Source organism: Sciurus vulgaris (genome assembly GCF_902686455.1).
Source record: "Sciurus vulgaris genome assembly, chromosome: 16".
Taxonomy (NCBI): Eukaryota; Metazoa; Chordata; class Mammalia; order Rodentia; family Sciuridae; genus Sciurus; species Sciurus vulgaris.
Window position 1 is genome coordinate 36,700,565 of NC_136477.1, and position 25,518 is coordinate 36,726,082.

The window sequence follows — 25,518 nt, forward strand, 5'->3', positions numbered from 1 at the left end:
GTTGAGGAAATGCAGAATAGAAAGTCTTGACTAATTTTAAACCTTGATATTAAAATATTTTGTGAAAAACTCTGTGAGCATGAATTAGAAACTGGTTTATTGATTTAAGCATTTTTTTGGGGGATGATACAGGGGCATTGAACTCGGGCACTCAACCACTGAGACAAGTCCCCAGAACTATTTTGTATTTTATTTAGAGACAGGGTCTCACTGGTTTGCTTGGTGCCTCTCTCTTGCTGAGGCTGGCTTTGAACTCGTGATCCTCCTGTCTCAACCTCCCGAGTCTGGCTTTTTTTTTTTTTTTTTTTTTTTTTTTTTTTGTGGTACTAAGAGTTGAACCCAGGGCTTTGCTCATGCTAGGCAAAATTCTATCACTGAACTTACCCTGCCTTTAAGTGTCAGGTTTTAAAGACTGTAATTAAATTGAGAAAATGTTTGGAAGCCTAAAGCATAATATAGTTATTTTCCTTTAAAATATTTAAAATGGGATGTCATTCCTTTTGAAAATACAATGTACTGATCACTAGTTTTAGACTGCGTTTTAAATCTTACCTGTTTTAACTACTTTTCACTTTTCATTGAATATATCTGCTATAAATTTGTTATAGATAAGTCAAATCATATCGTCAATGAGTATGGGGGAAGGATTATCTACTACCTCACTTGTGTACCCTCTGGACACAATATTTACTTCCTCAGACTGCTTTCTGAGTCTAGGCTATTTTTTAATATCTGAGATTGCTAGAGAGCTTAATTTTGTTGATGAGATCTTACTGGACCTTTTTGAATACTGTTAAGCCTTCAAAATTTAGTGTACAGAGTATTGGGGGCAGGAGAACTTAGCAGAATGCTTGGCAGAGTAGGCATAAAATAGTGCCTAGTTGTTGCTCTGCTGAGGCATGATCATGATAAATTATACTTGGGAAAAGGTTCATAGTTTCATCTTATATTTGTGAATTGAATATTTTATGTCTGGTTTAATTTTTTTTAATATACCAGGGATTGAACCTAGGTGCCCTTAACCACTGAGTCACATCTCCAACTCTAAGTAGCTTAGGACCTCATTAAGTTGCTGAAGCTGTCTTGAACTTGGAATCCTTCTGCCTCAGCCTCCCAAGTCACTGGGATTTATAGGTGTGCACCATAGCCATGCCTTGTCATTGGTTCAATTTTTATATGTTAACTTATTTTACTACGATCTGCTAATTGCACTGACTTAGCAATAAATTGCTTTAAAAGCTTATGTAATGAATATTGAATGTATAAGCCTTAAGGGATTGTTTTAGTACTTATAGTGCCAGTGCTTTTCTGTTACGATTGTGAACTTCATATAGGGGTTGAGATTGTATTTTGTTGGCAGTGAATTTCAGGTGATTAGGAATGACTGCTTTTCCTCACATCTACAGTAAGTAGAAGAATCTGATTGGAGGAGTAAATTTGTTGATTGAGAAAGTATTTATAAAAAGCAAAAATGATAACATTTCGACTTTGTTTATTTAGTCCTAGGAATTAAACCCAGGGATACTTTGCTACTGAGCTACATCCCCCTCCTCCCCTTTTATTTTTTAGTTTGAACTAGAGTCTTACTGAGTTGCTGAGGTTAGCCTCTAACTTGTGATCCTCTTGCCTCAGCCTCCCAAGTTACTGGGGTAACAGGCGTGTGCCACCGTGCTTGGCTCCTTTTAGAGGTTTTCAAGTATAATTAGTGTGTTTGAGCTTTTAATGACTGTGGGAGAAGTTTTCAATGGAACCTAGTATTAGGACTGTATATATCTATCTCACTACCACTGTTCATTTCTGATCTTAGATGTTGACATATGACTCTCAGTCTTTCTGTAGGTTTACCAGGCTAAGGCCTGTCACTGTCTTGGGTTATTGAAGAGTGCTTGTGAGTGACCCATCTTACTTTCTATCTCATCCTTTTAGTTTGTTGATTTTCTCACCTCTTAGGGCACTTTCATTCCTCACTGCCCTGGTCTTATCTCCTGGGAGTGCCTCTGTATCCCTATTCTTAAATTTAGATATCCAGGTCTGACTACATTCTAATTTCCCCCTCATCCCTCTTTTTTTTTTTTTTTGATCTAGTTGACATGTTTAATATGCTTCATCCAACTAGAGTAGAATATACATTCTCTTCGCATGGAACATTCACCAAGGCAGAACCCATTTTAGACTGTAAACACAGAAACAAACAATAGAAATCATACAAAATATGCTCCTAGAGAATTAAACTAAAAATAAATGACAAAAAAGATAGCTCAGAAGTCCCAAAATAATTGCAGATTAAGTAGTTCCTGTCTAAATAATATATGTTCCCTCTGTTTCTGGAAGAAACTGAAGAGAATTGGTATCATTTCTTCCTCAAATGTCTGACAGATTTCACCAGTGAACCCATCTGTGCCTGGTGCCTTCTTTTTAAGGGAAGTTATTTATTATTCATTCATTCCTTCTCCTAGATAGGAGGCCTATTCAGATTATCTCTTTTTCCTTGTGTCTCTCTCAAGGATTGTTTAGGATTGGTCCATTTCATCTAAGTTACCAAATCTGTGGGCATAGACTCCATAAAATTCCTTTATTAGTCTTTTAATGTCCCTGGGATTCATTCACCCCTCTTTACTACTGCAGTAATTCTGATTCTTAAAATCTTAGGACTGCCTAATCGCTTACTCTTTTTTTTTTTTTTCCCCCTGTCTGCTGCCTCCACTTTCTTCCCTGTCTAGCTCAGAATTCATAGTCCTATCTTCTGTCTTTCTCTTGTTATTTGAGGTCATTAATCATTGTGCCTATTTATAGTCAACATTTTAGTAAGTCCCTAATCCTTAATAATTAGATTTGTGAGGGAGGATTGCTCAAAACAGCCAGAAAAATTAAGTCATACCTAGTGTCGTAGATTGACCCTGCAAATTCATGTTTTCATCTGGCACAACACAAACGTAGTTATTCTAACTGTGTCTTGCTAATTTCCTGTTTTCTGCATTAAATGTTTCCGCTGTCTTTAGGCTGTTTCCCTTTACTCCTCAATCCTGGTAAATATTTCACCTACTTCAGTGTTTCTCCTGCTTTAGAATCAGAAGAAACTCCGAAAGGTTCTCCATCACTATCCTGGCTATCTCACCATATCTTCAACAGAACTTATCAAACCTTCTCTTTTTTTTGCATTTCCTACCTCAGTGAATAAAACCACTATCCACTTGGTTGTTCAGTGGTTGAAATGTGAGCAGCATCCTTGATTTATTTTTTTCCCCTCTTCCTTTATCCATACTCAAAATCCAGTATATTCAGCATCCTAACCATGTTGAGTCAGTCTGCTTCTCTTTAAGTCTTTTGACCACATAGTTTAGGCCTAGTTTATTCCTCTTTTTTTCCTGGAATACTGCAAGTAACTTTCTAGTTGGCCTCCAGCTTCCACACATAATTTTCTACACTGTTGCCATGCAGAGGCACCTTGCTGCTTATCACTCCCCTGTCTGCAGTCCATTGCTCTCAGGATGAGCCTGCACTCCCAAGTCCTGAAAGGTCTGCACTGTTTCCTTTTTGCACCTCTTTCTGTTGTACTACTTTTCCCTCCTGTTGGACATTGCAATTATATGCAATTTATTTTAGTTATTAGAACATACTGAACTTTTTCTCATTTCTGGAACATTGTATCCTTGGCACTTGATAAATATTGTTGGATGATTGAGTAAATAAGGGAGCAAATGGAAATGCCTTGTAGAAGGATAGTTATATATATATGTGTGCGCGTGTATATATATTCATCAACACACAAATATCCAAATAATTCAGGTAGTAATTAATTACACTTAAATATTTTATCTAGCTGAAGAATTGGCTGAAAATGCAAAGACAACGTGGATATTTAAAATAATACATATTGGGGCTGGGGTGTTGGCTCAGTGGTAGAGCACTTGCCTAGCACGTGTGAGGCTCTGGGTTCGATTCTCAGCACCACATAAAAAGATAAAGATACTTTGTCCATCTACAACAACAACAAAAAAATGCATATTATAGTTTTAGTAATATGCATATTTATATAAATTAACTAGGAGAACGTCTGCATTGAAGAAGCCTGTGACATGAAAGTTGGCACTAACTAGGCACTATGCCATTCACCTATAATCCCAGAAACTCAGGGGACTGAGGCAGGAGAATTGCAAGTTTAAGGCCAGCCTCAGCAACTTAGCAAGACCCTGTCTCAAAATAAAAAGGTGTGGGGATGTAGCTCAATTGTTGAGCATCTCTGGGTTCAAAACCAAGTATCTGGGTGTGTGTGTGTGTGGCAGGGGATTGATGCTAAATCTTTATACTCAGGTTTTGATTATATTTCACAGGTGTTTGTTCCTCTCCCTCTCCCCATGTTGCTGGGAGTTGAACTAGGTCCTTATGCAAGCTGCATTTTTGATTGCTTCCACTTAGAATTCATGAGGTGGTGGCTTAAATGAATACACAGCCATTATTAAAACGTGAAGGCAGTTTTTAGAACTTTTCTAAACTTGTTATGTTCAATATTTTGTAGATTTTATAGGCAATCACTTGCAAATATTGTTACTATCTACAGATGAGGAAATTGAGATCCAGTGAGGTTAAGTGATCTACCTAGCTAGTGAGTGAAAGAGCCAGGATTTGAATTTAGTCAATCTGGTTCTAGAACATATTATTTTATCTGCAGCCAAAATAAACTGGTTGACAGATTGCATTAAATAATACATAGGTATAATTTTTTAGTATGTAGTCTTCATTTTATGCGAATATAATGTTTTCGAAAGCAGTCTTTAATCTTCTATGAAAACCTTTTGTTATTGTTAACTCTGAAAAATACTAATTTAAAAGTATCAAACCCAAATGGTATGCTGTTACTCCCTGTACAAACTGAAACAACATGTATCCCATTTGTTTACAATAAAATAAATTTTAAAAAAAGTATCAAACCATGCATATTATGAAGGTAGGATCTCCTCAATTTGTTGCATTTACAATTTTTTCCCCTAATTTGTGGAGATATTCCCTGGGTTGTTAATTAGAAATTGTTCCTTAAATATGTATATTATTGTAATCACTTAAAAATTCATGCAGTGCAGCATTTTTAAACATGATGTTTTGATTTGGAGCCTATATGTCCTCCAGGGCCATATATAAAGGTTTCATTGCCAGCCTGGGGTGCTGTTGGGAGGTGTTGAATACTTAGGAGGAGGGGTCTGTTTGGAGGAGTTGGTTACTGGAGGTGCACCCTTGGAGAATTGGTACACCGGCCCCTTCCCCTCCTCGCCACCTCCTGGCTGCCTCAAGGTGAGAGCTTTGCTTCACCACTTCACCGCTTGGTGATGTTCTGCCTCGACACAGGCCCACAGTGACTGAAAACCTTGAGCCAAAATAAATCCTTCCTCATTTTAAGGTGTTTGTTTTTGATGGTTCTGGGGATTGAACCCAGAGGTGCTCAACCTCAGAACTGCATCCCCAGCTTTTATTTGAAATTTTGAGAAAAGGTCTAGCCAAATTGCCAAGTTGAATTCCGTACTTGTGATCCTCCTGCCTCATTGTCCCAAGTAGCTGGGATTACAGGTGTATGTCTCCACACCTGGTCTTTTGATTTTGCTTTTTGAAATTCTACTTAATTTCTTTGTAGAAAAAGCCTCCAACTTTAAAGTTGGTATTGATTTTCCCAAGTGCAATAGCTGTTCTACATTAACTTTACATTTTCCAAAGGTTTTATGAAATTCCTTATTTATAATTTCTATTCTTTATCCTTGTCAATTTATTCTTTTCAAATTACTTTGGTATCATGTTAGTGAATACTATGAGGGGAAGAGAAACCCATACTCAAATCTTTCATGTTTAACTTGATGACCTCCAGTAATTTTATTTTATTTTTAAACTTACCTGACCTTTTTAAAAGTATTTTTTTAGTTGTTAATGGACTTTTATTTTATTTATTTATATGCAGTGCTGAGAATCGAACCCATTGTCTCCACGTGCTAGGCAAGCACTCTACCACTGAGCCACAACCCCAGTCCATTGCCTGACTTCTTTAAGCATCAATTTGGTTATTATTGTTAGGCAGTATCACTGATTACATAAAAATAAAATCTGTTGTTTGAGAACAAGTATGGAAAATATTGGGAAAGTTTCAGATTATCCCAACTTTGGAGAATGTTAAATAAAATACCTGGCCCAAGTATTTTCTATTGTATTCAGGAGGCATATGTGAATAAATGTAGAAGTACTCTGCTACTTTGAAATGTGAAAGTTTAGGGAATAAGTAAGGCCTAGAAGACTTACTTTGTAATGTTTTAAAAGTGCATATAAAAAGAATTTCCAACCTGCTTTTATATGCCTAAAGTGTTTTATTAAAACTGCATTAGGAGTATTTTATAGAGTAAAATTATCTGTATGACATCATTGAGATTGCTGTGCACAGAGAACAGGTATTTTCAGTAAAATTCTTAAATGCAAGTTTAAGATGTATTTCAGTCTGCTGAGTTAAGCTTTTATAAAAGGATGCATGAAGGCTTTAGTTAATGTTTGCCTATGTGCATGTTCATACTGGCATTTGAGGAAGAATCCGGTATTTTTAAAATTTTCCTCAGAAACTTAGGAGTACTATTTCCTAGTTATTTCTAAAGTGGTGATTCTGAGTGTGTGTGGTTAGGGACAAGAGGTGGAGGGGATGTACCCAGCATCCTACAAGGTATCCTATAGTTGTACAGCCTCTACAACTAAGAAGTACCTAGTCCAAAATGTCAGTAGTGCTGAGATCTGAAAAGCCTTGTTCTGAAGGATTAGAATCAAGAATCATAGAGCAAAAAGGGCAAAGGTTTCAAAATAGGTAATACCACCAATAAGTTTTTAGAGCTAGTCACTCTTGACTGGCTTGAATGCCTTAGAGGAAGTGAGGGAGAGCTCATTTCTACTGAAAGCCTGAGTTTAAATATATCTGAGTTTACAATATTAAGCCATATTTTGACTTTGATAATAGCATATTTAAACCAATTTTAATTTATTCTTGCCAGGTTATTTTGTAATTTCTTAGATAAAATTATCTAACTAATTGTAGCCCAAGGGGACACGTACATCTTTATAATAAACTTGTATGAGTGCTGCAAGTTAAGTATTTTCTCAATGGGAATGTAAATTGAACTCTGTCATCTGTCTGCAGTATTTCAGTATGAAATATTTGTTATTACATCATCATCATCATTACAATACGGGGGATTGAACTCAGGGCCTTACTACATTTGCTGTTCAAGCACTCTACCGCTGAGATACACCTCAGCCTCTGAAGTATTATTATTCTTAAGAAAAATAGAGGGACGGGGAATTTAGCTCAGAAGTAGGGTGCTTAAATACCATGTATGAGATCTGGGGCTCATTCCCCAGTACCAAAAAGAAAAAAAAAGTGCTGTGGGCATGTGAAACAACTTTTAAAAATTGCTGTAAATCTGCTTCACTCTAATACATTGATTATTCAGTGTTACATATAAAAAGCTCATGTAAATAACACAGCTTTATTGTATCCCGAATTCAACTTGTAGATAAGTGAAATAGTTAACAGTACTTTGCCTTTGTAAGGTTTAAGTTTTTCTGGATGAAATTAAACGTCCGTATTTCTTACAGCAACTGCTACAGAGCTTTTTCAAACTTAGCATTCTCGGTTGGAGCAGGCATCAGAGAAAAAAAAAAATCATTTTCCTAATAGCCACTAGGTGGTGGTCTTACACGGTGGAGTCTAAATTTTAGTGGTGGTAAAAACTGAAATGGTTGCCCAAATTAAGCAATGTGAACTCAACAGTGATATTTAACTGTGTAAGGGATGGGGACTGGCATTGTTCCTCACTGAAACATAGATTGTAAAATGAGGCAGGTTTCCCCTTATTTTACAAGGGTTTTTCTCTTTTTGACTGCTTCAGATTTATCTGTGGAAATCAAATTAATATTTCCATGTTTATTATATTTATGCTGGCTTATTGTGTTAACATTTTTGTGGTTGATGGTAATAATTTTAATTATATTATGTGTTACTTACGGTTAATAAATAAAAATAACTTTGAAGATTTTGTGAATTATTTGTTTTATTATAATTCTCCCAGTCAGACGTGTGAATAAATAAAATTTTATGTAGAGCAAATACAATTTTGTGTAGTTTAATTTAGGGGAGGGTATTTGACTTTTTGGAACACCATGGGCTTTGAAGTCAGAACCTGGGTTTGAATAATAACCATTTATGTTACATTGTTAGTCAGCTTTTCATTTCTTATGAAATACCTGAAAAGAACAACTAAGAAGAGGAAAGATTTATTTTGGCTCCTGATTTCAGAGGATTCAGGACATGATCTGTTGGCTCCAAGGTAAAACATGGTGGAAGGTTGTTGGCCATGCCACAGAATTTAAGGATGTGTTGAGTTTGAGTAGCAGAGCAAGAGATTTATTATGAAGGAAAAGTAGTACACACTTGAAAGTGGGGTGTGGGCTATCTCAGTGAGTTGCCTTCTCTTGGTCTGGGTTTTTGACGTCTGCAGGGGAACTGCTGTAGCAAGGGGCCTGAAGGAACTGGAGTTAGGGCCCCTGTGGAGGCAGTTCCACACTAGTGTTCCTTGTGCATTTTTGTTGCACTCACCTCTTCTAATCATGCTCTTCCTACCTTGCATGTCTCATTAGCATCTTTAGTCACCACCCAGGAGCCTGCCTTTTCCTATCATTTCTTGGTCACCAAAGTCTTTAATGTGCACACTTCATAAGGGAGTGGTTCCCCCAGATGCCTGTGGCTATCTTGAGTTTTGATAAATTGGACAAGGATGCAGGTGTGAGGATATGGGCTAGATTGCTCAGGAGCTGCTTGTTCTTTATTCCAGCAATTTATGAATTTTTTTTTGAACTTGGTGTTCTCTCTTTATGCCTAAATTCTGATCTCGGTAGTTGACTTTAGTTGTGGAATATAGATATTTCTGTAGGAAATGCCCTTTATTTGTTAAAATGTGGAATTTGATGGTACAAAGGAACAAATTTGTGTGAGCAAATGCGAAGAGCATATTTTTAGCTTAGCATATTTTAATTTAGATTTTTTTTTTTTTTTTTTTTTTTTTAGTATGGGGGACTAAACCCAGGGATGCTTTACCACTGTGCTACATCCCCCCAGTCTTAACCCTGTAGTTAGAAATACAATTTTCTTAAATTTCATTAAATGTAGTTGGAAGTAGAGAAATCATGATCTGAGGAAGAGTGGGCTTGAATTCTAAACCCACTATGTAGTAGCTGTGGGACCTTGGATAAGTTATTTAATCTCTCTGACCTTTAGTCAGAATTGAGTGTTACATGAAATATTTGGAGGTTTAGCATGTATGTCAGAACATATATGATGATATTTGGCATAGTGTTTGAACTTGATAGATGTTCAATAAATTTGTTTTATAGAAACCCAGTATAACAAATAATAGTTTATATATTTTTTTTAAATTTTGATACTGGTGATTGAATTCAGGGGCACTTGACCACTGACCACATCCCCAGCCCTATTTTGTATTTTATTTAGAGATGGTTTCTCTGAGTTGCTTAGTGCCTTGCTTTTGCTGAGCCTGGCTTTGAACTCTTGATCCTCCTGCCTCAGCCTCCCAAGCCACTGGGAGTACAGGCATGTGCCTCCACACCCGGCATAGGGCTAAGGCACTATCAGCTGTACCCACAAATGCTTCTGCACCATTAGTATAAATTTCAATACTGGAAAAAGGGCAAATGTCATTGTGTTATTATGGAACTAATTCTGCCGGGAACTAAACCCGGCATAGTTTATAATCTTGATTGTCTTTCTGTACACAATAATAATATTCATAGAACAGCCAACAGAGAGAAAATAAAAAGAATATAATTCACCCACAACTCTTTAATCCTGTGTTTTAAACCTGTATTGTTTTACAGTAATTCTCAAAAGTGCTAGCCCTGGACCCTGGGAGTCCTTGAAGTCTTTGCAGGGGATCTGCAAGATCAGAATTAGTTCCATAATAACACAATGACATTTGCCCTTTTTCCAGTATTGAAATTTATACTAATGGTGCTGAAGCATTTATGGGTACAGTTGATAGTGCCTTAGCACAAACCAGACCAGAGGCACTAAATAGCACCAGAAAGTACCCTCAGTTTAAAGAACAAAATGATATTTTCATTCAAGAATGTGTTTGGTGAGACAGTAAAAACTAGTTATTTTATTAAATCTCAGCTTTTGAGTGCACATTGCTTTTAAGTTTGTGAATGGCAAAATAGGAAGCCTCCCTAAAAACACTGCTGCTGCATACCCATGTACAGTGGTTGTCTGCTTGAATTATGAATTTAACTTGCTCTTTTTTTCCCCCCATGAAACATCATTTTTACTTGAACAACTAACTGAATATAGTTATTTAGACTTGGGCATTTGTCAGATGTTTCTCAAAAGTAAATGATGTGAGCATGTTACCTCAAGAAAGACAATTGATGATATTTGTTACCAATAAAAATTAAGGTTTCAGGCAAAAATTAGATTGTTTTTGTGTGTGTATGCCAACCTGACATTCATAACTTCTCAGTGCATGGACTTAACTGATATAATATTGTTGATGATATTAACAAATTTGATTTTTAATTTTTGTATAATAAATTGTGACATTTTGGGAAAGCTCTAATACTCAGAGAACACATATCCAAAAATGTGAGGTTCATTTAAAGTATATAGACCAGTGGATTTTGGTATAACAGTATATAGTGTGTTCATTTAAAATAGTTTCAGTTCCACATTGCAGCTTACTTAAGAAATTAATACTTGTTAAATTTGCAGAATCAAAAAGGAATATGTACAATTCTGAAAAGAATAGTGAAACATGCCTTCTTTTTCCAATGTGTCAGCACCAACCTGGATTTTCAAGTATTCTTTAGCCATATAATGAATTACATAAGATTGACTGCAGAAGTAGAGATGAGAATCTAGTTGTTTTCTATTAAATCAGTTTTTGTTTTTTTTTTTTTTGGTACAGGTATGAACCCAGGAGTCCTTTAGCCACTGAGCCACATCCCCAGCCCTTTTTTATTTTTGGGCAGGGTCTTCCTAAGTTGCTTAGGGCCTGGCTAAGTTGATGAAGCTGACTTTGAACTTGTGATCTTCCTGTCTCAGCCTCCCAAATTGCTGTAGGTACAGGTGTGCACTATATTTAAAGGGATTTACAAAAATATAAAACAGTCATTCTCACTAAATTTATTTTTGAAGCTAGTTAATTTTTGTTAAAATGTTATATATTACCATGCAATGTTTTCATTGTCTTAAAAAATGATTCTAAATATTTTAAAATTTTCTCAGAGTTATTCCTGTATGGTAAATAAGGAACTAACTCTTATCTACAGAAGTCCTTTGAGGTCTACAGTAATTTTTGAGTACAGAGGTATCTTGAGACCTGAGTTATGGGGTGCTACCCATTTCCTCTTTGCTTACCAACTGTTGTCCATATGAATATTTAGTTTTTGGTTGAAATGGAACTGTAAACTATAATATAATTTATTAATCCTGTTAGTAGTAGTAACATTAGTTGGTATAAATTTAGAACTACTGAAAAAGGCAAATCTTGGTTCAGATAAAAAACATTTTTGGGACTTTTCTCAAATTAAGTGAAAGGGTAGATTAAGCCCACTGTATTGTTGAAAATGTATACACACACACACACACACACACACACACACACATACACACATACATATTCTCATCCTTCCTTGTACGTATATCCTTAGAGTATGCCTGTTGACTGATATTTTATAGAGATCTCTCTTGAAAAATGGTTGCTGCTTTCTTCTTTTAGTATTTCTAAATGGTCTATTATTTTCCAAGTCTGTTATGCTGTGACCCACGTAAGTTGTAGTTATTAGCTTGGAAGATTAGGTAACTCGGGAGACAGTGATTGGCTGTACCATAAAAGTAACTTAGAAGAATTCATCTCTGCAAAGCACAGTGACCTAAATCAGACAGGTACTCACTGTCCCTGGACTTCAGGGGACTTACTGCATTATAGTATCAAAAGCAAGGCGTTTCCTGTGTCACTATGGAGAGGTTTCATCTGAAAGAGAAGTTACGTGTATGTATCTAGCTAAGGTCTTATATTTTATTTACAAGCAAACTTGAATCTTTCAAAGTTTAATAGTGAAGCTTGGAGAAATGTCAGACTTGATTAGCACTGGCTTAGAATAGTATCATCCTCTGTGCCCTTGGCCGTGGAAGTCATCTGCTGAAGAGTAAATCCTGTGTAAAGTTAGAAATGTCGATAGCATCTTTATTCTTCTGTAATATTAGTTTTTGCCATAGTTAAAATTACTTGAATGAGGCTTTAAAAATTGCTTGACTAAGATATTAGGAAAGAAATCACTTCATCTTAGTGATTAAGTATGTTTTGAAGCTGAAGTTTTTGATAGCTGTGAAATTACATGGTTAAGAATCATAATAATCATAATTTTTGGGAGATGTTAGTTTGGGGCTATAGCTCTATGTCTTATATAATAGAAAAATTAATTTCTGATAGGAATCTCTGATGACTGTTTTAATAATGGATTTTGTAAACCTCAGGGTGTCAAAGAAGGTATTATACTAGATTCATGCTATATTTTTAAATAGTCTATTAACATTCTTTTTTCCTTAATTCTATGGCTTTGGTATGTTGTCTTATTTTTTGTAATTTAACCAACAAAAGTATATAGTTTTTTTTTTCAGGCAAGATAAATGATTATAAGCGGAATTAGTAAAATGTATTATGTAGATATTTGTAGCAAAATCAGATTTGTTTGATTTTGTTGGGATTCCCATTTGTGAACTGAATTTTGACTTTATCATATTTTGATACTGAACTTTTAAAAATAAACTGATTTTTTATTTTATTTTAGCTGTTGATAGACCTTTATTTTTATTCTTTTTTATTTATATGCAGTGCTGACAATTGATCCCACATGTTAGGCAAGTGCTCTACCAGCTGATTTATTAATTTTTAAAATATTAGGCAAGTGCTCTACCAGCTGATTTATTAATTTTTAAAATATGGAGTATACCTATATATATTTGAGCTTTAATTGTGTCCAGAAGGAATCTGAGTGGATACAATATAAGTTTTTTGTCCTCTTGTCCTATGAAACATATAGTTTAACATATGTTTATTTAAGGACTTAGAGCAGACAAGTACTGCTTGAGTCAGGAAATGCACTGTTGACCATGACAGGCAAGGTTCCTCACTTCTTGTAACTTATTATTGAACCTGGGAGATAGATAAGAAAGTTGTTATATAAATTAGTAATTATAAGTTAATAAAGAAAAATGCTGTATGTTCTCAGCATATATTACAATAACCTTGTTCTGTAGTGTAGTGGATAAATATCTCATGTAACTAGCCCTCTAGAGACCTGGCTTTCAATTTTAGTTCTTTTACTGAAAGTGTGATCTTAATGAAGTCACATAAATTTGTGTATATCTTTCATTTTTTAGATTAAAAGAAAGAAAATCGAACTGGAAAAATAAAGCCCATTTCATTATCTATTGAGTCTGTGAGATCTTGTTTATTCTTTAGGAATGGCAAAGATAACTCATTACCTCTGGATTTCTTATGGGGAGTCACTTTTTAGTTGTAAATGAAGTGCTAAGCTGAATGCACATTTGATTATATGACAGTTTTCCATTCACTGAGGTTATCTGCAGTATGTGGAGTAATAAAGTACGCACTAGGTGAGCTTTCGTTGAATGAATGGTTGAATTCTTTAGTTCCTAGGCCTTAAGTGAGACTTCTTTCACAGTTCAACATTCCTGAGGAACAGAGGAGTTATCAAGGGGAAGCATGGACAAACACAAGACCATATGCTGAGAAATATCCTCACTTCCTCTCCTGTTGGGTTTTAGTAGTAGTAATAGGAATATGTAGTAGAACCTTAAGGATACCCAGCTAATGGTACCCAAGCTGATAGAAGATGGGGGATCTCAGTAGAACATTTCTGGACCTTCTTTTGCTGAATAACATTTTCTGAATCTTTGTGATTTCCCCACCCTGATCCTAGGCAGAATGTTTGCTTATCTGAACATTTTATTATTAAAAAGTTAAGAGGGAATTATAAAGTAAACATTTTTAGAAAGCGATAGTTTTTGCTAATAAATTTACACATACCTGATAACCCTTAAAAAGCGATTCCTGTGTGTATCTTGGTGTGTGTCTACTGATTAAAACCTGGAGTGTGCACATCTCCTTATGGAAGTAATGTGACAAGTATTTGTGACTTACAATTTCAGATAGAACCCTGAGGAGGTTTGTGACTCTTCTATTCTGTAACAGTCTGTAACAGCATGGATCCTCTTTGTTGCTGGAGGCTATCACTGCTTTTTGCCCCCGCCCCCCCTTTGAAACTCTCTTCAAATTCAGATTGTCTAATTGAAATTCACATTTCAATCAAAGCCATGGCACTTGGAAATCTCAAATACCTGGAAGAATAAAAAGACACCCAAAGTATATGAGTATGCAGGATTGACTCCTCTTATCCCAAAGAAATCATTTAGCCTTGGTTTCAAAATTTCATTTATAAAATGATTGAGTACCTTGTGTTCTATAGGTTAAGCATCCTAGTTTGCATACCTGTACCTCCATTAAGATTATTTCAAGCGCTTTCCTATTACGAGCACTGTTGCAGTAGTACTTTTCATATACAGAGATTTAAAACTTTCTGGTATCTTAGATGTTTAATACGTTGTTTTTTATATTAAAGTACAATTGTAGCATTGTCACCTTATTGTATAAATACAAATTTGAAACCAAGTCTAATTTATTTCCTTTGGAAGGAGTCCATCCTGGTATAATTTGGATGTCTTTATTCTTATGTGTTTTTGAACATTCCTGGTGCCATGGCTTTCTTTCTTTCTAGGTAGGCTTTATAAGTAATGATCTTTGAGACTCCGCTGGGGTTAAAATGAAGCATTTTGATGTCAAGGGTTGCTTTTACTGTTATTTTTAGTTTTTTATATTATTGGAGGCAAAAATGAGAAAGAAAGGGCTTTTCTAGATCCAAATTTTCAAATGATATCAGGGGACTGAAATTTGAATTAATAAAAAGATAATGTGTTTGATGTAATAAAAAATGAAACACTATAATTGTCTTTGCTCTTTAGTCTTTTTACCAGTGGACAATTTTAGCAGTTCCAGGTTTTCCTTTACAGATGTTTAATATGTAAATATAGTTTTTGTAAACTTTAAAAAAATCCACAAAATTGTATTCTACATGGAGTATTAACTTTCTCTATAAAGAAATATGACATAAAGCATTATCTTAAAGTTATAGGATTTAAGACACATATGCTTCTTTAGAAAAGCATTGCTCCTTGAAATATCTCATGACCCTACTCAGGGATTTCAGTATGTAGCCATATATACCCTGTAGACTTTTGGATTACTTATCCTGTATCAAGGTGACCAGTGTGGCTGGGCATAGTGGTGCTACTGTAATCCTAGCAGCTTGGGAGTTGAGGCAGGGGGATTGCGAGTTCAAAGCCACCCTCAGCAACTTAGCAAGGCCCTAACCAACTCAGCGAGGCTCTGTCTCTAAATAAAATATAAAAAGAGGCTGGATAAAATATAAAAAGGGGCTGGGAATGTGGCTCAGTGGTTAAGTACCCCGGGGTTCAATCCCCTCTTTAAAAAAAAAAAAAATGGTGGCCAGCGTGTGTGGCCTGCTTGATGTTGGCATTTATAGAAGATATTGCCTTTCCTATTCATTTTTACAGTTGAAAAACTGGGTAATGCTTTAAGCGAGGGGGGGAAAGGCATACATGACACCCCCCCCCTTTTCAGTGTTAGTGCTATTTTTAGACTTTAAAAAATTTCAATTTCAGTTTGTTAGGCAAGTTATACATAAAAATATTCTAATTGATAACAATAAAATAACATTCTAACTTGATTATTCTTTCAAACCCAATTCCTTTTCCACAAACAAGTAGTTAACAATTCGATGTGGATCCTTTTAGACCTTTTCTTTTCCTTAATATAAATAAATATGTATGGAAACAGGAACATACGGAAGTAAAATTTTGGTTTAGTTCTGTGAGCTTTTAACTTGTGATCTAACTTTATTTCTCTATAATTTACTTTTTCATTGAATTTGTAGCCTTGATCTTTTTGTATTAGTACATTTAGATCTACTTCCACTTTTTTTTGGTCTGTTTTCAAACAGTGTCATAGTGTTCCTTAATACACTATGTGTACTGGCTTTTCCTTAGTGCACTGCCGTTCTGTTGACACATCAGGAATATGCCACAATGAAAATAAGAGTTCAGAGAGGTTGAATGACTTGCCCAAGACTTTACAAATAGCGTCTAGTGGGAGCAAGCTGGGTAGACCATGAGAGGAGATGTTGATGGATACCCTGTTTTCACATTTCAGGTTTTGCATATACGGAAATACTTTTCTATGATAGATGTTTAAAAAGGTCAAAGGTTATTTTTTAACTAAATATAAATATAGTAATATAATGTGAATTTATTACAAAATAAATAAAAGATTGCCTAACTTAAGCTGTTTTCAGTGTTAACTAAGTAGGGTTGTTAGTAAATCTCAATATGTAAGTATGGCTGCAGAGAAATAAATGATTTGCTTGTTTGAAGGTGAGAGTTAATTGTATTGTTTTGCTTCCTATCTTGGCAGTTATACTGTCTAAATGAAAGTTTGGAATGGGAACTGTTAATTCCTTTTGGAACATACAGTATGCTTCCTCTCAGGATACAATTTCTGCCTCTTACTTAGGAGAGAATTTGTCTTTTGTATCTGTACATGCTTAGGAACTGGATGACGTGCTGTTGTCGAAGGAAAGCTAATGGTTTTAGACTCTGACTTGGTTAGTAGTTGGTAATTAGTAGCTACTCATTCTTGGGCTTTTGGCATTGGGTTTGGTTTCCCGCTTGACCTTTCCTTATTACTGAGGAAGTGTGAAGAACTATGAGGCCATTGGATTAATCATACATGTGTTGTCTCCTTCCTTCCATTACATGATATTGGTGTGATCTACTTAGCCTGTTTCCCTTCCTTTAAATGTGGAGCCTTAACAAGTCAGAGTACTTCTGAGTTTCCTATATAAATCAACCATCAGTGTTTCAGAATCATATATAAATATCTCTTGATAGCCAAATCTATTTTGTTTGGATATTAGAAGGTCTACATTACATACTATTCTGTGTGTGCCTGGTTCTGAGTTTTGGGTAGCAAATACAGTTTGGATAGCAGGGAATTTATTTAAAAATTTAAGCAAATCAATTCAGTTTGAGTTTAGATTGTGTGAATTCAGACATTAAGGGTTTGGATGGTTAGCCAGGTGTGGTGGTACATACCTGTAATCCCAATAACTTGGGGGGGCTGAGGCAGGAGGATCTCAAACCTCAGCAACTTAGGCCGTAAGCAACTTGAGGGGACCCTGTCTCAAAATAAAAAAGGGCTGGGGATATATGGCTCAATGGTTAAATGCTTGCTCCTGAGTTCAATTCCTGGTAAATAATAATAATAATATAAATAAATAAAAAAAATTGGATAGTGAAGGAAAATTGTATATAAGATTACTGTGTATATGCTTAAAGAAGGCCTCAAGCTGCAGGTTTATCACTGTTCCCTTACAGGACTCCTCCAACAGACCATGCTGAACACGGGTTCAGAGCCAGCTGCAGCTGGTCCTGCTTGAACCTAGAACTGAACTTTTCGAGAGAAGGGGCTTTGTTCATCTTTTCTGTCTGTGGCACACAATCATGTTTACTAAGTTTATAATATGTAGTTATGATGATTATAATGTTCCTTTCAAAACTGTTAGAAGTTGACAAGGAAGTTAAAACTGAAATTCTATTCTTTCAAAAATGGTCTGTGTAGTTGGGTGTAGTGGCACACACCTGTAATCCCAGTGACTCTGGAGGCTGAGGTGGGAGGATTGCAAGTTTGAGGCAACATCAGCAAGCTAGCAAGGCCCTATAAAATAAAAAGGGCTGGGGATGTAACTCAGTGGTAAAACAAGCACTTCTGTGTTAAATTCTCAGGACCATACCAAAAAAATCCCCAAACAAAACAAAAAACCAAACTATTTTATAGCAGATATTACAAAACTATGTTCTTTTTATTGTACAGAAGAATGGAACAACATAAAAAGATTGATAAAGGTGAATTTTCACAACTGATAGGTAGACTTTCCCTCAAGTTTAAAATTTTGGCATAGCTTTCTCCCTCTCTCCCCTTCCCTCCCTCCCTCCCTCCCTCCCTCGCTCCCTCCCTCCTTTCCTTCTTTCCTTCCATTCTCTCTCTCTCTCTCTCTCTCTCTCTCTCTCTCTCTCTCTCTCTCTTTCATCTCTCTTTCATTTTAGTATCAGAGATTTCCTTAGGGCCTTGCTTGATTGCTGAGACTGGTTTTGAACTTGAGATCCTCCTGTTCCAGTCTCCTGAACCACTGGGATTACAGGCATGTGCCACCATGCTTGGCTTGCATACCTTTTCTTTTTTGGGGAAAAAAAAATTCCAACTTTTTATTGACTTAGCTACCTTACAGTGAAAATGGTACTGCATATATTGGGTTTACTTATTTTTGAAAATTTTGTGTCTAACTGTAATCTAGTCTAATATTGCTGTTAGTTAGAATGCTTAAGAACAAAAATCAAGAAAGTCTTCCATATTAACACTTATGTGTTCCCCTCACAATAGACTTTCATTGATCTCTCCCTGGAAGGTCTTTCTGTTGAGGATAAAGTGAGTATATTACCAGTTATTTAGTAACTTCCACAGAAAATCATTTAAAAATCTTTGCCATTTCTGTTTTTACTGAGGTTTTGAATGGTCTGTGCACTTTAAAAAAAAAAAAAAAAGAACCTTTAAAAATACTTTAGAAAGATTATAGTTAGCCCTGAAAGTTCATTTCTTTGAGAGAAATGGTCTGTTTTAATTTTTTTTTGCCACTTTGAATAATGCATATGGTATGTTCTCAGTATATATTGATTTCACAAGTAAATAAGAATAATTTGTTTGTTTTTAGGGTCCTGATGAAGAAGCTGTTGTGGATCTTGGCAAAACCAGCTCAACTGTGAATACCAAATTTGAAAAAGAAGAACTAGAAAGTAAGTTTGTTTAAAATAATATGCTGGGTTGGGGTTGTGGCTTAGTGGTAGAGGGCTTACTTGGCATGTGTGAGGCACTGGGTTCCATTCTCAGCACCACATATAAATAAACAGATAAAATAAAGGTCCAAAATTTTTTTTGGGGGGTGGGGGGGGGGAGCATGTTCTCATTTGAGGGCCTGAAATTAAAAATAAAATAATATGGGGCTGGGGAGATAGCTCAGTCGGTAGAGTGCTTGCCTTGTAAGCACGAGGCCCTGAGTTCGATCCCCAGCACCCAAAAAAAAAAAAAAAAAAAAATGCTTAGCAGCTTAAATTGCTGATTGATTGTTCTTCAAATTTTACCTACTATTTCTTGAGATATTTCTCTTTACTATTGTGGAGTAGAGCATTTAGAAGAGGGCTGGATGCTTTTCTAGTGTGGTGTGAAGACTAACAGTATAGCAAATACCCATGTAACCACCACCTGTGTCTAGAAGTGGAACATTCCCTGATTATTTACTTGCTAGATAGAATCTATCATGGCATAAGATGGATTTCAGAGAGCCTCTCAGACCTCACTGATTGTTACTATTACTTGGAAAATTGAAAGGCCACAGTTTATAAAATCGGTTAATTCTATTTTTCTTGTTTCTGGCAAACTGGGTAATTTGCATTATGAGCATGCCAGAGCACCAGACTAATAAGCTACAGTTATCATTAGTTGTCATCTACATACTTATTTTATAGGTCTGTTACATCAGCCTCTTAAAATGCTTCAGTAATCCCTGCACAGAATTGTGGAGCAGAGGAGTTATTGGCCCATCTACCTTCTGTAGGCAGGAAGAAATCCTGGAAAATGGTTTCTTTTTTCTCTTTCTCTTTTGAAATAATTTTAGCTATACAGAGTAGCTGCCAAGATAGTACAGGGCACCTTCTGAAAGTACTTCACCTGAGTTCTCCCAGTGTTAGGAAAGTTGATTTTGCATAGTCATACATTTGTGAAAGTACAGAAATGAACTAGGTTAATAGTTATTGGTTAACTGCTAGTTTACTATTAACCAAACCATAGATTGTATATAGAATTCACCAGTACCCCCCCCCCCCTTTTTTTTTTTTTTTTTTTTTTTTTTTTTTTTTTTCTCTGTTCCAAGATCCAGTTGATCCAGTTCAGGATTCAACCATACATTTAGTTGTTATGTTTCCTTAGTCTCATAATATTTTCCTTCTTTCCTTGTCTTTGGAAAAGGAGTGGTTAAATATTTTGTGCAGTGATCCTCAGTTTGGATTTGTCTGATGTTATCACATGAATAGACTGACATGGATAATGTACTGTGGGAGCAATGTGCCCATCTCCATGCATCGTGTCTGTGGGCAAGTCATGTTGTGGGCATCAACATGACTTACTAATGATGATGTCAATTTTGAATGCTTGATTAAGGTGCTGTTCATAGCAAATGTTTTGAAACATATTTTGGGGATTCTTTAGGAACTGCATGTTGAAATCTGAGCTGGTTGTATACAGACTGTTAATTTGTTGCTTTTAAGAAGGAGGTGGAAAGAGACATAACAGTCTTCATTTACATCCTGAGATTTATTTATTTATTTTCAAATAACTTTAAAAGCCTGGGTTTAATAGGGCTTCCATAAACAAGGATACAATCCATAAACAAGGATACAATGTACAAGGATACAATCAGAGGAGACTAAAGACAAAATGAAAGCAGACAAAGCAATAAGGCTCAGTCTTCTAATCTTTGGATTCTGGAGTATTCTTATCTATTTTATCTGGCCTTTCTGAAACTGCAAACTCATAGAATTTATTTTTATCTTGGTGCATTGTGTGCCAAAACCCATTAGTTCTAATTGAAGTAACAACTTTATAATTCCCAGTGCACAGGGATAGGAATTTGACTCTTTAATTTCCACTTTTCTTGGCGTTCAGAAGGAAATATTTTCACTGAAATGAAATGGTGAGGTCACTGAGTCTGTCCATTTCTTTGCTGAGGTATGATTCTCATGAAGTGGAACTTATCCCTTTAATGTATGCTCTTCGTGGTTTACATGCAACTGTCACCACTTTAGGTTTAGGAAATTTCTGTCATTCCCCCAAAGAAATCCTGTATAATTAGTTTTTAAATTCAGGATTTTCTGGTAAAATTTTATTTTTAATAATTGAGATTTAATTTCTATAGGGATTTATCAGATGCTTATTACTGTGTACTAGGCTAAGTGCTGGGTACTAGGAGATACTTAAACAATTTTAGTTCAGTGTTATTTCCATAAATATAGTCTGCTTTTATTCTAAAAGATGCTCATTCACTTTATGTGTTTATTGTACTACTGGATATGGAACCCGGGGTGCTCCACCACTGAGCTATGTTCTAGCCCTTCTTATTATTTTGAGACAGGGTCTCAGCAACTTAGATAGGAACCTATTTTAAACTATTCAAAGAAGTCATGACCTTTTCTCTCAAAAGTTGACAATAGTGCTGTTAGGTCTTTAGTTCTGTGATTCCATTTCTTTTAGTGGGCAAAATCATATATTACCTTTTATAACTTGGTTTTCTTCGTTAAGATATAAAGTCAGGATCATGCAATATCAGTAGTGGCTTTTTCTCTCTTAATAAATTAAAGTAGCTGCATTGCCTTTTATCTTTTCTGATCATTTCTACCCTTTAATTGGAGTATTTGGATCATATACATTTGATACGATCCTTAGTAATTTAGATCTTATTCTATAACCTCTAAAAATAAATTAATATTTATAATTATTAATATATATTATAATATGTGCATTAAAACGTATTTAATCATCACTAAAATGTACCCCTCAAAGAGCTCTACTAAGTAGGTTGGCCTTAAAGTTCGAAGGAATAAACTTATTTTTGTATAGTATTATTTCAGATGGGCTTAGCTCTTCTTTCTCAATTTTTAGAGGTACAAAATAATGCTTATTTACATAACATTATCTCGTGATTATTAGTGATATTATCCGTTGGGCATAGTATTCTGTGTAGTATTCTGTAAAATAAGAGGGGTAACTGGAGACTCTCATTGTTAATTATATGAACTTGTATATAATTCTTTATTAGGGTAAATTTTGGTGCACTTTTGGAAACCATCAGTGTGTTTCTGAATCTTTTGTAGGTCACCGAGCTGTGTATATTGGAGTTCATGTCCCATTTAGTAAAGAGAGTCGGAGGCGGCACAGGCATCGTGGGCACAAACATCACCACCGGAGAAGGAAAGATAAAGAATCAGATAAGGAAGATGGACGGGAATCGCCTTCCTATGGTGAGAGAAAACAGTTGTTCTGTTAACAGTTTGAAGTTCTTTCTCTAGAAAGTATCTTAATTTTTTAATTAAACCCTTTCTTTTAAAAATTGGGTATCTGTGGTAATTTAGCCACGTTACATACATTGAAGATACCAATTTCAGAATTTTCCTTAAACAAGAAAGATATTTGGTTATTAGGTTCAGATCTTGGTATAAGTGAAAAAAATAAAGGTGAATGACTTTGCTCATTGTTTTTCAACCTTGGTATAATAAAAGGTGGGCTTTGTCATTTAACATCCAATTTGGTAGAATTTTATTTCCTTTTCTCTGCCATATATTTAATTACTTACATATGTATTGAACAGACATCTGGAGTACTAAGGTTCCTGGAAGGCACTGAAGTTTTTTTGTGTGTGTGTTTCCTTTTAAACCATATTTTTTGACTAGAAGATTTTATTCATGAGGCTGGATTACTTGACTATCTGTGGAAAAAAGAGTGCTCTTATTTGACAGTATTGTCTATGCAGAAGAACAAGGTTTCATTGTTAAATAAAAGCAGAGAAGTATACAAGTGCCAATAGAAATCAGAAAGGGAAAAAGGCATTTATATAGACATAGAGGAAAGAGAATGTTATCTCTAATAGGAATTGATTGTGGTGATTTAAGACTCAGTGGGAAAGAAGAGCACCAGAAACAATAGCTGTGCAGGCATTACACTTCCTTGATATATAGGAAGTCTTCAGTTCATAGGCCATTATGGATCCATGTGGCCATCTCTACACCATGGTCTCAGTGAGTGCTTTCTAGTAGAGCTATGTTAGCTGCACCCTTAGGCACTTGTGTGCTATTCTAAAGCAAAGTTTTTGTGAAGCACCATCAGATGAAAAAATTACCATGTGTAATATAGCTATGAACATGAACATAAGACATGAACATAAGATAAATACTGATAGCCTAGTAACATAAATATTCAGTGCCAAACATTCTACCTAGCCTTTGACATGTGCTGTTATTTAATTTTTGCAATAGGGTTGTTTGTTGTTATTGTTTGTTGTTGTCTTTTTGTGGTGTCAGGGATGTAATCCAGGGCTTCACACTTGCTGGGCAAGCACTCTATCACTGAGCTACACCGTCAGCCTTTTCTCAATAGTTTTAAAAAATAGATATTATACATTTTATAGATTAGGAAACTTTAGCTCAGAGAGCTAAATGTCAGGCATCTCTTCAGAACCTCTAAGAGACAATGGTGACCTAGTAAAATATTAAATGGTCATGTAGCCAGCAAAGGCCCTTTAGCTGGCAAAGGAAAAATGAATACGGATTAGAAAGGATGGCTTGGAACTTTGTTATTAAGTAATTTTAGGAGTATTTCCCTGTTCCATGTGATATACCTGTCCAGTTTAGGATATCTTAGTGTTGTCTGGGAGAGGATCAGTAAACTTCTATAATTCATGCTGAATAAAAGGCACATAGTATTTTTATGGATGGAAATGCTTTTTACTGAACTATGTTTACATGTTCACTGAGGTAGATAATTTGACTTCCAAGCAGTGATATGGGATTAAATCGTGATTTGAAAAATAAATTATGATGTTGAAAAGATACATTGTTCCTGAATTGGATTTATTTTGTTTTTGACTACCAGTTTGTATATTCTAAAGTGCTATGAATGATGTCCCTTCTTTCTTATTCTAAAAAGAGATTACACAGGATTTTTTGTCATAGACAAAACAGAATAAAAAGAATCGACTTTTCTCTCCCATTTTATTTTTTACTTGATCCTTTTTGTTATTTTCCCACTGGTTCATCCTCCATCAGTTTGTGTTTTTTTTTTTTTTTTTTTTTAAGGAACTTTTAAAAAATTTGTTCTAGTTTGTTATACATGACAAAGTGCATTTTGACACATCATAAATAAATGGAGTATAACTTCTCATTCTTCTGGTTATACATGATGTAGTTATACAAGTTGTGTAATCATATATGCACATAGGGTAATAATGTCTGACTCATTCTGTTATCATTCCTACCCCCATATTCCCTCCCCTCCCTTCACTCACCTCTGTCTAATCCAGAATACCTCTGTTCTTCCCTAGGGCAACCCTCTCACCCCCCACTTATTGTGAATTACCCTCTGCATATCAGAAAACATTCAGCCTTTGGTTCTTTGGGATTCACTATTTTGCTTCTATGATATTCTACAGGCTTATTTTGCTCAACATAATGTTCTAAAGTTTCATTCATTTTTGTACAAATGATATAATTTTGTTCTTCTTTATGGCTGAATAAAACTCCATTGTGTATATATACCACAATTTCTTTATCCATTCATCTATTGTAGGGCATCTAGGTTGGTTCCATAGCTTAGCTATTGTGAATTGAGCTGCTGTAAACATTGATGTGACCGTGTCACTGTAGTATGCTGGTTTTCAGTTTCTTTGGGTATAAACCTAGGAGTGGGATAACTGGGTCAAATGGTGGTTCCATTTTAAGTTTTCTGAGGAATCCTCATTCTGCTTTCCATGATGGTTGCACCAATCTGCAATCCAACCAGCAATGCATGAGTGTACCCCCCACCTGCTTTATTGAGGTGTAATTTACAAAATTGTATGTATTTAAGATATGTAACATGGCATATATGTACATTGTCAAATGTTTACCACAGTCCAGTTAATTAATACATTTTCATGTCACATAGTTGTGTGTGTGTGTGTGTGGTGAGGACATTTAAGGTCTACTTTCTTAGTAGATTTCAAATATTCAATTCAGTTTTATTAACTGTAGTCATCTTAATGTATATTAGGTCTTCAGAATTTATTCATCTTGTAACTGGAGTTGTACCTCCCATTTTAAGTAGATCAAAAATTGTATATAATACATAGAACAGTAGTTCCAAATGTTGGGTAACAGGCAGCACAGGACTGTGATAACTGAAAGAAGCCAATGAGATTGCCTGGTTTATTGCCTAGAATAGTTTCCAGGCTGCGACATGTGAAGGGGGACCTACATGGAACTGAGCAGACTCTTGGTAGTAGTCATGGGTTAAAGAAGCCATCATAACAGGAGTAGAGAATATTTTGAACTCACTGAAATGAAAATATAGTAGGCAAGTAACTGATGTAGAGTCTGGTACAGAGGGTATGTGGTTCTGATGTAGGCATGTTTCTTCC

At 35.4% G+C, this 25,518-nt stretch overlaps 1 protein-coding gene across 8 annotated transcripts in view; it reads left to right on the forward strand.

Annotated features, from left to right (window-relative positions):
• The window catches only part of SLC4A7 (solute carrier family 4 member 7), a 97,784-nt gene that overhangs the window by 12,904 nt on the left and 59,362 nt on the right, over positions 1-25,518 (forward strand). For 7 of the 8 annotated variants that reach the window (XM_079114263.1, XM_079114266.1, XM_079114265.1 and 4 more), the window contains exons 2-3: positions 19,012-19,093; positions 22,223-22,369. In XM_079114263.1, coding sequence (XP_078970389.1) covers positions 19,012-19,093; positions 22,223-22,369 — 229 coding nt within the window. Of the gene's footprint in view, positions 1-11,281; positions 12,078-19,011; positions 19,094-22,222; positions 22,370-25,518 lie in introns of those variants that run through there. The other variant, XM_079114264.1, reaches the window with a different exon arrangement.